At 35.8% G+C, this 16165-nt stretch overlaps 2 protein-coding genes across 3 annotated transcripts in view; one reads left to right on the plus strand and one right to left on the minus strand.

The window, feature by feature from the left end:
- The window catches only part of ZFC3H1 (zinc finger C3H1-type containing), a 49497-nt gene extending 40146 nt beyond the window's left edge, over positions 1-9351 (minus strand). Inside the window, exons 1-2 of one of the 2 annotated variants that reach the window (XM_006923748.3) lie at positions 8528-9351; positions 3753-4166 (exon numbers count right to left, since the gene is read on the minus strand). In XM_006923748.3, the coding sequence (XP_006923810.1) occupies positions 3753-4166; positions 8528-9122 (1009 nt within the window). In that variant the 5' untranslated portion in view covers positions 9123-9351. The remainder of the gene's footprint in view (positions 1-3752; positions 4167-8527) is intronic. The other variant, XM_006923747.3, reaches the window with a different exon arrangement.
- Positions 9352-9496: 145 nt separating this feature from the next.
- Positions 9497-16165, plus strand: part of THAP2 (THAP domain containing 2) — an 11860-nt gene continuing 5191 nt past the window's right edge. Inside the window, exons 1-2 of the mRNA XM_006923749.3 lie at positions 9497-10049; positions 15407-15602. Of these exons, the coding sequence (XP_006923811.2) occupies positions 9979-10049; positions 15407-15602 (267 nt within the window). The 5' untranslated portion in view covers positions 9497-9978. The remainder of the gene's footprint in view (positions 10050-15406; positions 15603-16165) is intronic.

Consider the following 16165-nt stretch of genomic DNA (forward strand, 5'->3'; position numbering starts at 1 on the left):
ACTAAATTTACACCACATCGATGGCCTTGAAAATTTCAAATATAAAATGGTCCTGGAGCAAAAGTCTACTCAGGTGCCTGGCAGCAGCAAAAGCAAACACTCTCTGGGGAATCCACCTTTATTCCAGGCCTCGAAAATTTTCACCAAAAAATTTCAAAGAAAAATAAGCACCTCACTTAAAAAACAAACAAAACTCACCTAATCAAGAAAAACAAACGAAACTCACCTAATCAAAAAAAACGAGAACTAGCAGAGATAGCAAACATCAGAAATCTGACCCATAAAGATCTCAGATATTGGAAATTAGGAGGCAAAAGGAAGAACACAAACACAGCTATAGTTCACATGTTTAAAGAAATAAAGATAAGTTTGAAAAAATAAGCATAGAGAAAACTAAAAAGAATGAGGGAAGTGATTTGAAAAACAAAAAAAAAATGAAATACTAAAATAAACTGTAACTGAAATTTAAAACTCAAGAGGTGGGCTTAAGGCTCATAGCTAAACATAGCTAAACATAGCTAAAGAATCAGTGAACTGAAAGAAACATCAGATGAAATTTCCCAGAATGTAGCAGAATTACAAAGACATGGAAACTTAAAGAGAACATAAGGGAAATGGAAGATAAAGTGAGATGATTTAATATAATGTACATCTATGCAGTTTCAGAAAAGGAGAATGGGGCAATATTTTAAGATATGACAATTTTTCAGAATCAATAAAAAGAAGCATAACAAATCCCAACTGAATAAAAAGAAATCTACAATCAACACACCATAGTTAAACTACAGAACATCAAAGACAAAAATAGGATCTTTAAAGCAACCAGAGAAAAAGGAGAGATTATCTTCAAATTAGAAACTATTAAAACTGATAGCTGAGTTTCCAAAATCATAAATGAAAGCCAAAAAATATCTTTGATGTGTTGAGAATATAAATAACCAATCTCGAATTCTAAACCTAGGAAAATTATCTTTAAAAAAGGGCAAACAGAGTAACTTTTCCATCCAGCAAATATACACTAAAGGAAATTTTTTAAAATGTATTTTAAGCATAAGTGGCTCTAGAAATAGAAGGAAAAGCGAGCCAAGAAAGTGCCAAATATATGAGCAAAGCTAGGCAAATATTGGTCCTCGTATATCAGAGAAAGAGTAAAGACTTTGATTAACTCTACTCATTGGTAAGAATTCATGTTATAAATCCTAGAGGAACCAATATAAGAACAGAAACTTAGCAACTAACTTCCAAATTAGTATAAGAAAAAAATATAAAGAAAAAAATCAAGAGGTAAAAAGGAAAAAAGAAACAAAGGAAAATAAATCCAAATATCAGTAATCAAGGAAAAATGTGACTGAACTATTGATCTAGTTAAAAGACAAAGACTGTCAGACTAAATTACAAATGAAATTCAGCTCTATAATGTACAAGAGACATGTGAGACATGAGGATACAGAAAGACTGAAAGGATGGAAAACAATATACAAGGCATATATATTTATCAAGGGAAAGATAATGTGGCTATTAATATAGACAAAATAGTCTTTTAGGCAAAAATATTACTAGAGATAAAGGTCACTGCATTATGAGAAAAATGAATCAATTCTCCAGCCTGAAAGTACTTAAAGCAAAAACTGAAAACCACCATAATAGTGGCAGATTTTAACAAACCTCTCAATAACTGATAGATCAAGCAGATCAAAAAAAATAATGAAGACATGAATAATATGAAAAGCTTGATCTAACAATCTATACATTTCTTTCAAACACATACAGAGCAATTCAAAAAAATCGATCACATATTAAACAATGAAGCCAGTATTTCAAAAGATTGGTATCATATAGAGCTCATTCTCTGACAATATAATTGACTTAAAAATCAGTAACAAAAAATAGAGTTAGAAAGCCTACATGTTCATACGTTAAGAAACGCATTTCCAAATAGCCTACAGGTCAAAAAAATTTTAGAAATGAATTTTAAAAATTTACGTATCACAAACTGAGATGTAGCTGAAGCAGAGATTCCATAGCCCAAAATGATCTCAATAGGAGGCCAAAAACTAATGTTTTAAAAGCTATGGACTTATTTATGGGGAAATTTTAAAAGGGAGGGTATCTGGGGTGGCTGCATAGTATAGTGGTTAGCACGCCTGCTTTACATGCAGGTCCTGGGTTCGCGTCCTGGGTGCGCGCCCCGGGTGGGCACGCAAACGCGTTGGAGAAGACGCCCACCTTTAGAGATCCAGTTCTTACAGCAACATCCGTAGGTCAGGGGTGGTAGTGGTCGTGGTCGTTGGGGGGAAATTAAAGAGGAGAAAAAGATAAAATAAAAAAGAGAGGGTATTCAATTTCTAAATGCTACCGATAATAAGAAGGTAAGAGATTGAGAATAACTTTTTATAAACTTTACAACTTACAGTAAATGGATACACTACTAGAAAAATATAGTTTACCTAAACTGCCTTAACCAAAAATATAAAACATGATCAGTAGTTCAAAACCTTCCCAGAAAAAAACTACCTCCAGGCCCAGACAATTTTACCAGCAAGATCTACCAAACAGCCCAAGAAATTATCCCAATCTTGAACTATTATGAGGAATAAAGAGGAAACCACTCCCCAACTCATTTTGAGCATTATGATCTTATACTAAAATCTGGCAAGAAAAAGAAGAGGAAAAAATTACAGGCTACGAACCCAAATGAAAAATCCTAAACAAAGTATTAGCAAACCTTTCTTTATGAAGGAAGGTTTCAAATTGCCCAAAACTGTAAGAACTCAAATGTCCCTCAAGTGGGAAATGGATAAACAAACTATAGCATAGCCATACAATGGAACACTCAGCAGTAAAATAAAGAACTGCTAATACATACAACCATGTAGATGAATGTCAAATACATTATACTGAGTAAAAGAAGCTAGAATCAAAGGCAATGTACTGTATGATTCCATTTACATGACATTCTGGAAAAGACAAACCATAGGGACAGTAAAGAGATCAGTGGTTACCAGGTGGGCTAAGGATTGAGAAGTTAGGGACTGACTACAAAGAGGCATGAGCGAATTGGTGGGAGTTAATGGAACAATTCCATGTTAATTGTGGTGGCTGGCAATGGTTACCCAATTGCCTGCACTTGTCAAAACTCAAGGAACTACATGCACTTAAAAAAAGGTAAACTTCACTGTATATAAATTATACCATTACGAAAAAGAGGAAAAGAAAAAATTTACAAGCCAAAGCCATGACATATAAAAACAATATATCATGAACATGCTAGATTTATCCCAAGTGTACAAGAGTGGCTTAAAACTACAAAATCAATTAATATAATCCATCACACTGATAAAGAAGAAAAAAATGAGATGCATACTCTTCTCAATAATGAAGAAAAAAGATTTGATAAACTTCAACATCCATTTCATTCTGAAAATCTGAAACATCTTTAACAATGGAGGGGAACCCTCCTTTACCCAACAAAAACTTAACATTATGTTTAATGGTAAATGTCAAAAGCATTCCCTTTAAGTTCGGGAACTAAAGTGCCCCACTATCACTTATGTTAAAAACTGTACTATAAGTTCTGACCAACATGTAAGGCCAAAAAAAGATTAGAATGAAACAACACATCATTATTCAGACTATGTAGAAAATGCAAAAAGAATTCACAAATTAGAATCACTTCAATGAAGCACACTACCAAAACAAGTAGTTCTTTAAAGACGACTCTTATTACTAATTAAAATGTTTAATTCCATTACCTTGACTAGATTCAGTAGTGTCAGATTTCAGAGAAAGCTGTTTCGTTCCATCTTTAACCTTTTTCAACCGGTTCTTATCTCCTGGTAAAGTTAATTTTTGCCTGAGTGGTTTTAATTCAAATGCCTGAAAAGTTTTGACCTGTGTTTTCTCCTCAGGAGCAACTTCTTTACTTGAGTCTTTTGTAATACTGACATTATCAGTGCTGGTTTGGTCCTCAAAGTTCAATGTTTTAGGATCTTCCTGCACATTCTCTTCTTTGCTACTCAAAGCTAGTTTTTCATCTTTATTGATGTACTCTAGTTCCAACTGTATTTGCTTATACTTCAAAAGTAAATCTTCAAAAGTTTCTTCCCCACAGTTTTCGCTTTTTGATGAATAATTTTTTCTTGATGGAGATCTTCCAAAACTTTTGGCTGAACAGCATATTAAGGAAACCAGTTTCCAAAAATTTCCAGTTTATTTAACAAAAATACATTAAGTTATAGATGAACTGTTTCCCTTTGTTTTTCAAGAAAGATGAAGTGATATTTTTAAATTACTAAATTCCATTTAATATGTGCTGCTAATGCCCAATTTCATTATGTGCCCATATTTCAAATTTAACCAATATCCACATAAATAGTCCACTTACAAAATCACTAGTGTCAGTTATTACCCGTAGTATCCACAGGTATTGCACCTAGTTAGGTTACAACATCCTTTCTTCCGTAGGTATCAGGAAAGCCCATAATGAGCGGGATGTTAAAGATTCTTTTCTAAAGGAAGAGGGGAGAGACTGATTTGTTACAGATGTGGATAATTTACACTTCATATAATCAGGAGGAAACGTTTCTTCTTTTTACTTAGTGTCTTCTTGTCTCCAATTAAAAAAAAAATAAAGATAAAAATAAAAACTGATAAATAATAATTAACACTAATTTAATAAGAAATATTTGCTTAAAAACCTAATACATAACAATCTTAGAGCTCAAGTATACTAACATCTAGCATATACACAAGACAATGAAGGTAGTTATACAATAAAAAAATAAACTTTTATATAGTATTCAAAATGTATCTTCTAATTTTCCTCTAAAGGACATCTAAACCAATCACTTTTGCTATTTTTCTTTTCTAACATAGTGATATACATAACATAACTTCTTTCCTGCAAATGGCTACATAGTTCCAAACTATAACTTTTATTCAAAATAATTCATAGGTATAAGAACAGTTACACCTCACTTCTCCTAAAAATTAACAAGAAAAAGACAAGTACTTTGTGTAATTTAAATACAATGTCATTTATAGATCATTTGTAGCTAGGACAAAACATTACAGTTCCCAAATGTTTCTTTTGTTTAGTAACGTACAAGACAAGCAACCTGAAAAGACTGTAAACTTCTCCAATGACCAATTCAAGAACCGGAAGCACCACCAAATATTTTAGAAATTAAACGAGCATTACAACTGAAAACCTTAGCAGTTCTGTAGCAAAACTGTTCCAGTAAAGCTCTGGTTTTCTGATCTCTCCTCTTCAGAGCCAAGTTTCTTGAAAGAATGCTAGTTTCTCACTACTCGTTTCTCATTACTCTTCCACCAAATGGAATCTGGCTTCTGCTGAGTTTATTCACGTTTTCAAATCTTATTTTTTATTTGACCTCTCTGTAGCACTGGACACGATAAACCACTTCTCTCTTGGCTTCCATAACTATACTCTCCCCTTGTTTCCCTTTTTTTTCTCCTTTAAGTCTTCATGACTCCCTTGTCTCCAACTCCTGCAATAAAGGTGCTCTCCAGTGAACTCTTCTAAGCGTCTTCCTCTGAGTGTTCTAATGCACTCCCATAGTTTTACGTACCAAAATAGAGAAGTCTGGCCTGGTAATAGGCATTTGGGGCTCTCTCTCTCACACACAAGCCATCCCCCATACTGCTATTCTAGAATACAAATCCCATCAGATCTTTTCCCTTTTTAAAATCTCATTAAGAATAGAGTCCAAATCTTTATAATGGCATATTAATGCCTTCATGATTTGACCAGTACTTCCTTTCCAATCTCACTTTTTTCTGTTCTTCAAATTAATTCAAATTCAAATTCACCTCTTCTGTGAAGCCAGAGAATTACTTGCTCCTCCACCCCATCATTATGTATTTGTACATAAATTCTGGTAATTATCTGCATTTACATCTCGCTTTTCAACAGAGCTATCTAAAGATACAACCGAATTAAAAAAAAAAAGGACCGTGGAAACATTTGTAAAGGGAAAAGATTCAATAAACTAACAAGAAATAAGGACAGAAAAATAAGGAAAAGTAATTGTTAGGACTGTAACTGACTAATCTCCTTCAAGGCTAAATGAAATCCTATAGTCTATACAGGACAGCTAGGATGAAACCAGCACTTAAAAGATTTAATTTTAAGCTGATCTAGATGCAATTTCTAACTGACACTTAGTTTGAAAAAAAGATTCTAGTGAATATAACTGCAGGTGCAAACAATGACTTTCTACTGATAAGAAACAGTGGCCTGTTATTTTTGCTCTCAACAGATTTGAAAGTTTGAAACAGTAGTCATCCAAAGGAGACATATGCTAAGATTAACTAAGTATCTATCCCTAACAAAAATTAAAAATGAGAATAAAAATAAGTAGTGCAATAGAGTCTGATTTACTGTTTCTTGAAAGCTACATCTAGTATACCTTAATCATTACAGAGAAAGAAGTGGGAAAAAACCACTTGTATTCATGCTACCTCACTTCAGGATTATGGAAATGAGTCACAGAATAACCCTTTTTCTTAATGTAACATTTGTTAAAAAAAAAAAAAAAGTCATTATAATCAACAATAAAAATATGAATTAAACTGAGTACAACTCTGATATTAAAGGTATTTGAATTAAAATTTTGTATTATAAATTTTGTTTGCTCACATTACACAAAAGTGGCCACGAACTATGTTTTCTTTCACAAATTCTTATAAAGAATACCACCTCTAGGATGGATTAACGATACTTCACGAGAAAAACAATGAGCAGAGGATCAAAACAAGCATCCTTTTCTTAAGTGCAGCATCTGTGAAAAGAAAAACAGGAAGACAGCTCATTTCTGATAAGTTACTACAGAAATCAGACTGGATATCTTCCCGCACTCTTTTTCACAACATCATATGCCTTTTTATTAATAAAAACATATAAATTGAATTAATAAAGATATATGGCAGAGACCAAATTGGTATTGAATGAATGGACAGAAAGGCAGGCAAGTCCATTCATCACTCCTTTCTCTAATACAGAATTAAGAAAAAACTGAGCTCACATACTTTTTATGTACCTCGATTTGAACTTTTTACATAAACTGTATTTCCATTTGTCCGTCCAACATAAATTACAAGTTTCATCTTTCCTATTCTTATATATATGTGCTTTTAAATACCTTCTGTTTTTAGATTCAGAATTAATTAATATCAAATTCTCAGTTAAAAATATATCTTGGGCAGAAAGAGGTTTTCTAAATTCTTTAAAGAACATCCTGTCTTTTAAAAAGTTAAATACCTACATGATTTTCTCTGAAACACTCCTGGAATGCTCCTAACCCAACTTTTGGTGCAGAAGTTAAGTTTTTTTCAGGGCATTAGCAACAGAAGCTGCTACTTCTTACCTAAACCTATATTTCTTGCCTTCATATCTTGACAATCTGAAAAAAACCATATGGCTCTAAGTATTCCATAAAAATAATGTTAATTGTCTTCCAAACAAATGTCATTATACATAAGTTTCACACATAATAAATATATTAAGTCATTACACGACAGAAATTACAACCAGTAATAAAAATGCTCCTTAAACTATTTTTATGCAGTTATCATGAAATAAATCAAGACATAGTTCTACAAACCCATTATAAAACAGCAAACCTTCAGATAGATGATCGACTCAGTATAAATCCTGAGTAAACTCAGGAATGTTAAAGATAACTAAGCATAAAGTTAGAGGGAACAAAAATCTGATATTTTGCTATTTTCATTCTCAACCTCTCTATAATCTCCGCCCTCCCATATACCCTATAGCTTCCAGTATATTAAAATTAAAATGCCATTAAGTTTATTCTCTCTCTAGCCCACATTTGTCAACACTAAGAGTTATAAAATACCCCAAAACTGAACGTAAAAAATAGAGAAGTTAAAGAGGTAAGGTTTTCCAAAGAGATATAGGAATTTAAAAGCTCTGAACTAATACAGTTGGGGAAGATACCGGGTCTCTTTATTTTCCACTTTAAAAGGCACAAAATGTAAGACTAAAACAAGGTTTAAAAAAAACACACAAGTAAAAACAGTATTATTATACAAAATTAAACTTCTTAATTTTCAATATCGAAGTGCAATATAAGCAACAGTATTCCCCAAACTGTTTGTAACTGTATTTTTTTCTCCAACAATCCAAGTCAACCTCATATACAAGGTTCCTGTGCCAGCGAAAACAAATGCTAATGAAATTTGGGTTTCTGATGAACTATTATAAACCTGATTTTACACTTAAGATTGCACTAGCTTGGCCCCAAACCACGATCCGTTAATGTTAAAAAGCAACACACCCAATAAAGCAGTCTTTAAAAAAAAAAAAAAAAAAACTACAACGTGACACACACGGATCACCAAGAAACAACTTACTTTAAATTGACAGTGACAAAAAAAGCGGTTCTGATGGTTCAGAAAAGTTACTCATCTCAGACCTAGTAATGACGCTAAAGGGAACTTTAGTATGCGACACACCCAGGGCAGACCGCCACGTTAAGGATACAACTCTTCCGAGGTGGGGAGGGCTCACGCCAGCTCTGACTGCTGCTGAATCCGGATCCCGCTCCTCCTCCCAGAGGTGGTCTGCCCCCCGGCTTGCCTCCTCGCTCACCCCCTCCACGCCCCCGACTCCAGCGACTCCCACCCCGGTAAGGCCTGCCTCGAAAGCGGAAACGGTCCAAGGCGATGTGGCTCCGTTCCCAGAAGGACGGCCGGGGGCTGCTTTCGGACAGTGAGCTCGAAGGCATCCGCACGGAGGGCGGATGAGACCGGAAGGGCTCTTTGGGTCGGTAGCTGCTGTGTCCCCTGAGGTGGCCCCGCTCCGACGTGTGCCGTGAGCGTGAGAAATTCCTCAGCTGCTGCTGAGAAGAGGACGACGACGAAGAGGAGCCACCGCCTCCGCCGCCGGATCCACCGCCCCGGGCCGGGTGAGGAGGCCTTCGCCGCGGATACGGTAACAGCCCGCCGCCACTGCTGCTGCTGCTGCTCCGGCTCCGTATCTGGCTGTTATTATCGTCGTCGCTGATCTCCCCATCTTCTAGCTCCCCTTCTTCCTTGGGCGAGAGGCCACTGGAGGCCGGAGTGTCTGCGGTCGCCATCCCGAGAGCAGCACCTTCTCACAACCTTAGCCCTCCGTCCGGGATTCGCCCGACAATTACCTTCCTCCTCGATTCTCTTTTCTAACGGACCCGGTCGGTGCGGCCTTCCCCTACTCGGACACCTAGCAGGCTCTGCTCCCCAACTTCCCCGCACCACAGCTCTTTCTCGCCGGACCGTCGCAACCCAGTTCCCTTCCCTAGCGCCCCCTTGCTCCTCCGCGATCGGGCTCTTCCGCCTCGCGAGAAAGCGGCTCTGGAAGTGGCTCTACCCGTGATGTCACTTCCTGCGCCACGCAGGAAACACGGCTCCCAGTTCCCGCGATAATCATCAAGACAACGCAATCGTTGGCGGGACCTGTAGTCTTTCTTCCCTCTCTTCAGATTTGTCTCCACTCCACAGCTCACACCTACCTCAGACTCCGGATAGGGATATCTGGGTGCGTGGTGGGGTGGGCGGTGTTCTTAATCTCCGCCTGGAAAGAGTTTCTTAGTAATGGTGGGAGGGGGTGGGGAATACCTCTTTTCAATTGCTCGGAGGACGGCTGCCAAAGAGATGCAGTAGTCCCAGTCCCTTTTAGGTGTCAGGGAGGAGTCGAGTTATTTCCGCCATGTTGGTGAAGGCAAAGGAAGGCGACTGAAGCTCCAGGACTGTCAGCTCTGCTGGCTCAAGTCCGCCATATTAATAAAGAAAAAGGGAAGGTTGACACTACCCAAACACACACACCCCTACCTCCCTACCCCGCTGCCACGACTCGGTGGGCCCTTCCCCTGCCTCACTTGCCCAGTCGCCCGAAGGAAGCGTTAGCCAGCGCCTCAGAACAGGCTTAAGACAGCGCCGAATGAGGGGGAAAGGGAAATGCCGACCAATTGCGCCGCGGCGGGCTGTGCTACTACCTACAACAAGCACATTAACATCAGCTTCCACAGGTAACCTGGGCAGGGAATGGGGGTGAGACGTAAACGCGAGCTGCTAGATCTTGAATATTGCTTGTGTGGAAGGAATAGTAAGTAGGGTTCTAATTCTAATAACTTCCTTACTTGGGTGGTGGTAGGGAAGCATTTTATTTACCCTTTGTGTGTGTTATCTCAAATCTGTCTCAATTTTTCTCTTTTTTCGGGGAAGATTTATTTATAAAAGAAATCCAAGTTCTGTACGGTGATTGCTCCTAATAGAAAAAGTGACCAGAGGATACCTTCATTTTTTTATTCTTTCACTCCCATGTATTAGACAGGTCTTGACATTAATGACGCCAGAGGAGGAAGCGAGATCTTCCTACTGAAGTCGGCAATCACCTTAAAATCCTACTGTGTTCCCGTTAAAATTACGAGATTCTCACTAGCTGAATTGACATGGGAAGCATTTAGATTTCTAATAGTCACATACAATAACTGCGGAGGAATTGAGTCATCACTGATTATCACTGAATTAAGCAATATAAATGAAAGTGCGAAAGATAAGCTTTTTAATTAGAACAGAGTAATAAAAAGAATTTAGATTTTGTTTTTCCTTCGTTTGCTGGAAGAGCAATCAAAATTCTTCGGTTCTGTCAAATCAGAACTCTTGTAAGCACTTTGAACACTACATTAAATATAAGTACTTGGTAAATGTTTATGTTCTCTGCAACTGCCTGCCATGTGGCTGAAGAAAAGAAGCATTAAAAAAGTTTAGTGCAAACAGTTCTGATTTTATATACCTCACAACTTAATATGGTCTTAGAATGTAGAAACATATCTTTGGCCTTTTCTCTACTTCATTATAACTAAATGTACCACCTTATTAAAAGTTGCCACTTAAAAAAATCTTTGTGATGTTTCTGTTTTTTAGCTATTTCATGCAAATGAAGTCTTTATTCATACATCCATCAAATGTGTACCGTGTTCTTATTTGCCTAACATTGTGCTAGGGATCCAGAAAATTCTTAAACTCCTGGAGTTTAGAGTGTATTGAGAAAGAAAGACATAAATAATTTCAGTTAAGTGCCACGGAAGAGACATTCAGGGAGACCACTTAGCCTTGGAAAGTCAACACTTCTCGAAGGATGTGAAATTTCAAATGAGATCAGAGAATAACAGATTTGTTCCTGTATGCTCCTTTAAGAATTTCCTATTTTATACAATTAGTATTTGAGAAGCCAGAGAAGGTTTTAAAAGAATGGCATGATTAGATGTGCATATTAAAAGGCCCTCTGGCTGCAGTGTAGAGAATTACAGTGTTATTTAAAGTGCTGGTCAAGCATCATCAAAAGATTTTGATGAGAAAGGAGCTTTTTAAAGAATTTACCTACTGTTTCACAGGGAAGTTCTGCTACAGTGTCATGTGAACTAAACAATGTACTTCATTGCTAGCACCAACCATCACTAGAGAAGAAAAAGTGAGAGCTGATAGAGAAAAAAGTTGAGAACCTGTAGTAAAACAAGGATGAGTACCCAGTGGCCTAGATTGGAGTGGTACTGACAGTAGGGATGGAAAAAAGTAGACAGATTTGAAAAATGTTTGAGGAGAAGCTACTATATTTGGTAATTTGAATTAGAAGATGAGGGAAAAGGAGGAGTCAAGGCACCAATAATATTGAATGTTTAAGAGATGAACAGTAGTACAGTATGCATACCTCCTTTCCACATTTGACCATTTGCCTCCTATGAAATTAACGTCTTGTGTAACCTCAGAAATTTAGGTCTTAAATTACTTATAAAAATACATTTTTATTTCCTAAATACAAACAATATTAACTCCTCTCCTAGAACATTGGTAGATTCCTTTATTCCCAAGTACAATTTATGTTGCCTAAACTTGACTCTCCATTCTTCTTACCCACCCCTGTGTAAGTATCCTCAGTAATCTTCTGAAACAGCAATTACTAACATGAGTCATCACTCCTACATTCCTCTTTCAAATACTATCTACTTTTGAATTATTTGACACTAATTTGGTGGTCTTCATCTTACTTCTTCAGCCTATCTTCAGTCTCCTCTGCTAGATCCTCTCCTTGTCCCCTGACACTCTTAAAAAGATTTCAAGTCTTTCTGTGGTCTCAGGTAACATTTACTTGATGCCTCCCAAGTATCCCCAGTCCAAATCTCTCTAATGAGATTCAGACCTATAGGACAAGTCTCAGTTTTTCCCTGGTCTCCAGGGTAGGGAATAGCCCTGATTTGTAATATTTTCCCAGTTTCTCTGATATAAAGACTCATCACGGCTGATTTCAAGCTATCAATATGACATCACTGATCATGGAGTTGGAAAGAAATGTGCAGCACCACATTATATATAACATTTATACCACACAGATACAATAGGTACAACCTTAAGGGTATAGGTAATGCTAAAATAATTAGGAGGTAAAGAGGTTTTAGTATTTATTACCTTTGTTTTTATTGCAATTTTGCATTGTTTTTTAATAATGGCTGTCTTTAACAGCCAGTTGAAACATTTTGTTAACAATCAGCTCTCAAAATTAGGCTTTTTAAAGGCTTACTAATGCCATTTTGGATTAAGTTCAAAATTACTCTTAGAAGGCCCTCCAGCATCATTTCATGTCATAACACTCTTCCCTGTCCCTAAAATACTCAAAATCTTCAGTACTCCCACTCTAATTCCCTTAGCTAATTCCTACTACCCTAAGGCTTCCTGAGAAAATTAGTTCTTCCAGTTTCATGTTTCCATGTGACCTCGTACTTACCCTTTTATAGTATTCATGATACTTATAATTACTTTTACAATAACAAGTAGCATTTATTTCATATTTACTATCTACTATGCCCTGGGCTAAACGTTTACTCACATTGTCTTATCTAATCCCTAGAACCACCCTTGGTACCTTTACAGATAAAAGGCCTAAAAAGGTTAAATAATTTGCCTAAAGTCACTTAGCTATTATGTGAAGGAGCCAGAATTGGCAACTTGGTTTGATTCCAGAGACAATGTGTTTCAACCACTGTTTTCTACTGCATCAAGCTATTCAATTCTCTATCTTCCCCATTACAGTAAACCCTTATGGAAAGAAGGTATATACCATGAAAGTAGATCAATGTGTTTTGTTTACCACTATGTCTTCAGTGCCTAGGACAGTGCTTGGAATATAGGAGGCATGTGGTCACTTATTAAAGACTCAAGCAAAATAGCATTGTTTAAAATATCGAGTGGTATTTCCAAAACATCCAATGTTTCTAGAAGTCTAGTTCTATTATTGTATAGACAAAAATATATACGTTACCACCATGTTAATTTTTTAATAGTTACAAGATGATTTATTATTACTTAAATTCAGCTTATGGGCTACATCTACCACCCTTTGAATATGCTGAGAAAAATTCAAACACATAGAAAACATGATTAAGGCTGATGCTATAAAAAGCATTATCCAAAACTACATATAAAATTGTTGATTATTATTCTAACACAGATAACTAAAGATTATTTAGTAATGCTAAACTAACAACGCCCCCCCCCTTCATTGATTCACTCAGGAAAGTTTATTGAGTGCTTACTTAACAGGATAAAGTAGTGAAAAACATAGCTCATAACCAGGAGAAACTTAAAATCTAGTGGTGGAGATAGATAAGTAAGCAACTAGAATACAGTGATGTTAGTTCTGTATAACAGGAATGTCTAACCTTTGTCTTCTGATCCTGAAAAACTTCTTTGGGAAAATGAGATTCCTAAACTGAGTCTTAACTAAGGAAATAAAATTTGGTCAAGTTAAGGTTCAGTTTGAGGTATTTCATAATTAGGGAGCTAGTTTTAAAAAGAACTTAGAAAAGGTTAATGATATCTGAAAGTGTTCATAAATCTGAAGAGTCTTATACATATAATATAATGATAGTATTTACTTATTCTGAGTCTTTATTGAGGCCCCAACAAACAGTTGAGAATAAGTTTAATGCTTATAAACTAAAGCTTGATTTTTAGCTTAGGCCAAAGGAAACATTTCCAAACCATTAAATACTGGAACAGAGATCTTTGAAATGAGAGTACATTATTATTAAGAGGTGAGGGCTAGGCAGAGTAGATAAATTCTCCACCAGATATTTCTAATGAAGTAGAAAAAAACATGAAAACACATGATCTGTAGAGTGACATACAAATGTTATTATCTTCAGATCAGTATGTTTGGGGTTTGGGGATACGGACGGGTGATGGGAGGGTGTTTACCAGTAAATCTATGCTTTCATCTCTTTGTGCCTCTACTGCTGGTAATACAAGCAAATCTATATATCTGATAAAGACCTAGTGAAGGCTTCAGCTGGGGCTTCTATGTCATATGATCTAACATTAATGGTTCTTTTTAAACACTACTCAGTTCATAATTAATACTTAAAGGATAAGATAATCAAACTGAGAAAGAGTTAAACTCAAGCTTGTTACATGTGTTGATTCTTATGGTTCCAAGTCAGTCAACACAGTTACCACTAGAATTTTTAGACAGTCCATTTTTCTCTTTAACTGAGTACATATTAGTATATTTTATATTTTGGATTTGAAATAAATATGAAAGGAAAAACATAAAATCAGCAGCATTTTACTTTTTGTAATAATTATGCTTTCTACTGTATTACAATAACTTAAGAGTTCATTTTTTTAAATATGCAGCTTACATGGAAGTAATGCAGTGAATTATTAGTATGTATCGTTTGTACCATATTAAGAATTTTGTTGAGTCCTTATTGTTTGCAAGGCACCGTGCTAAATTTTAAAGATAAATAGATGAAATGATAAAATAATCCCTGTCCTCAAGGAATTTATAATCTACTTTTATTTCAGTGGAAATTTATTCAAATGGAAAAATTACAAAACAGTGAAAGAACACAGAGGAAGGAATACCAGAATTTGTCTAGGCTTTCCTTGATAAAATTTGACCTGTAGATATCTGATTTGTCTTGACTCTGTATATATCAGCAGCAGATCAAAGCATTATGAAGTTACTCCAGCTTATGGGTCTATGTAAACTTGATCTGGATCAGCTTAATCTTATATTTTACTACCCATGTTAAGAACTAGGCAAGGAAGAAAGATCTCTTTTTAAAACCCTGAAAAATAAACCACTCAAATCATAGTAATTTATTTATTTTACAACTTATAAAACTTAGCATGAATTAGTTTCTGTTCCAGTGTCAGGATATTGAGAATTTAAATTTTTATGTGTAAATAGAAGTTACTTTTAAATCAACACCTCTTAAAATTTATTTTAATCATTTAGGTACAACCAGAAGTGTGATAGTTAGAATTTGAGTTGTCTGAGTTGTCTTTTTTGTTTTGTTTTGTTTTGTTTTGTTTTGTTTTAAAGGTTTCCTTTGGATCCTAAAAGAAGAAAAGAATGGGTTCGCCTGGTTAGGCGCAAAAATTTTGTGCCAGGAAAACATACTTTTCTTTGTTCAAAGCACTTTGAAGCTTCCTGTTTTGACCTAACAGGACAAACTCGACGACTTAAAATGGATGCTGTTCCAACCATTTTTGATTTTTGTACCCATATAAAGTCTATGGTAGGTAATGTTGCTTTTTTTTTTTACCCCATTTTTAGAATCTGTTTTCATTTATACGATTCAGAATATACTGCAATTCATATAATGATATGCCTCAGGAAAGTTGCACAATTTCCTCTTGTACAGTAAAGGTGCAAGCTAGCATTAGAGCTCAGGTCTCCTGATTCCAATATCTTTTCCCTGATCCAAATTATTTTCTTATACTGAAATTTTACATTACTGTCAGTTATTATCAATAACTGAACCATTGGTAAAACTGAATAATGAGTAATGAAACCTCAAGCACCACTCTGCTCTGATTTTAAGATGACATACAAAAACATGTGCTGAGTTCTTTAAGAGCACTACACCCAAAGAATACCAGAGCCACACCAAAGAATATAAGTTCAGAAGGAGGTATCACCGAAAACTTAACCGAGTTCAGACATTTAGGCTGGGCTTAAGCTTGGAGTTTAGAATTTAGGAGAGGGTACTTAGCATACAACAATTGCAATCGCATGATAAGAACAAAAACCATTGGGTTGAGGAGTGAGTGGAAAATAATCAAATGTTAGCAAGTGATA

This window comes from Pteropus alecto, unplaced genomic scaffold (genome assembly GCF_000325575.1).
Source record: "Pteropus alecto unplaced genomic scaffold, ASM32557v1 scaffold76, whole genome shotgun sequence".
NCBI classification, from domain to species: Eukaryota; Metazoa; Chordata; class Mammalia; order Chiroptera; family Pteropodidae; genus Pteropus; species Pteropus alecto.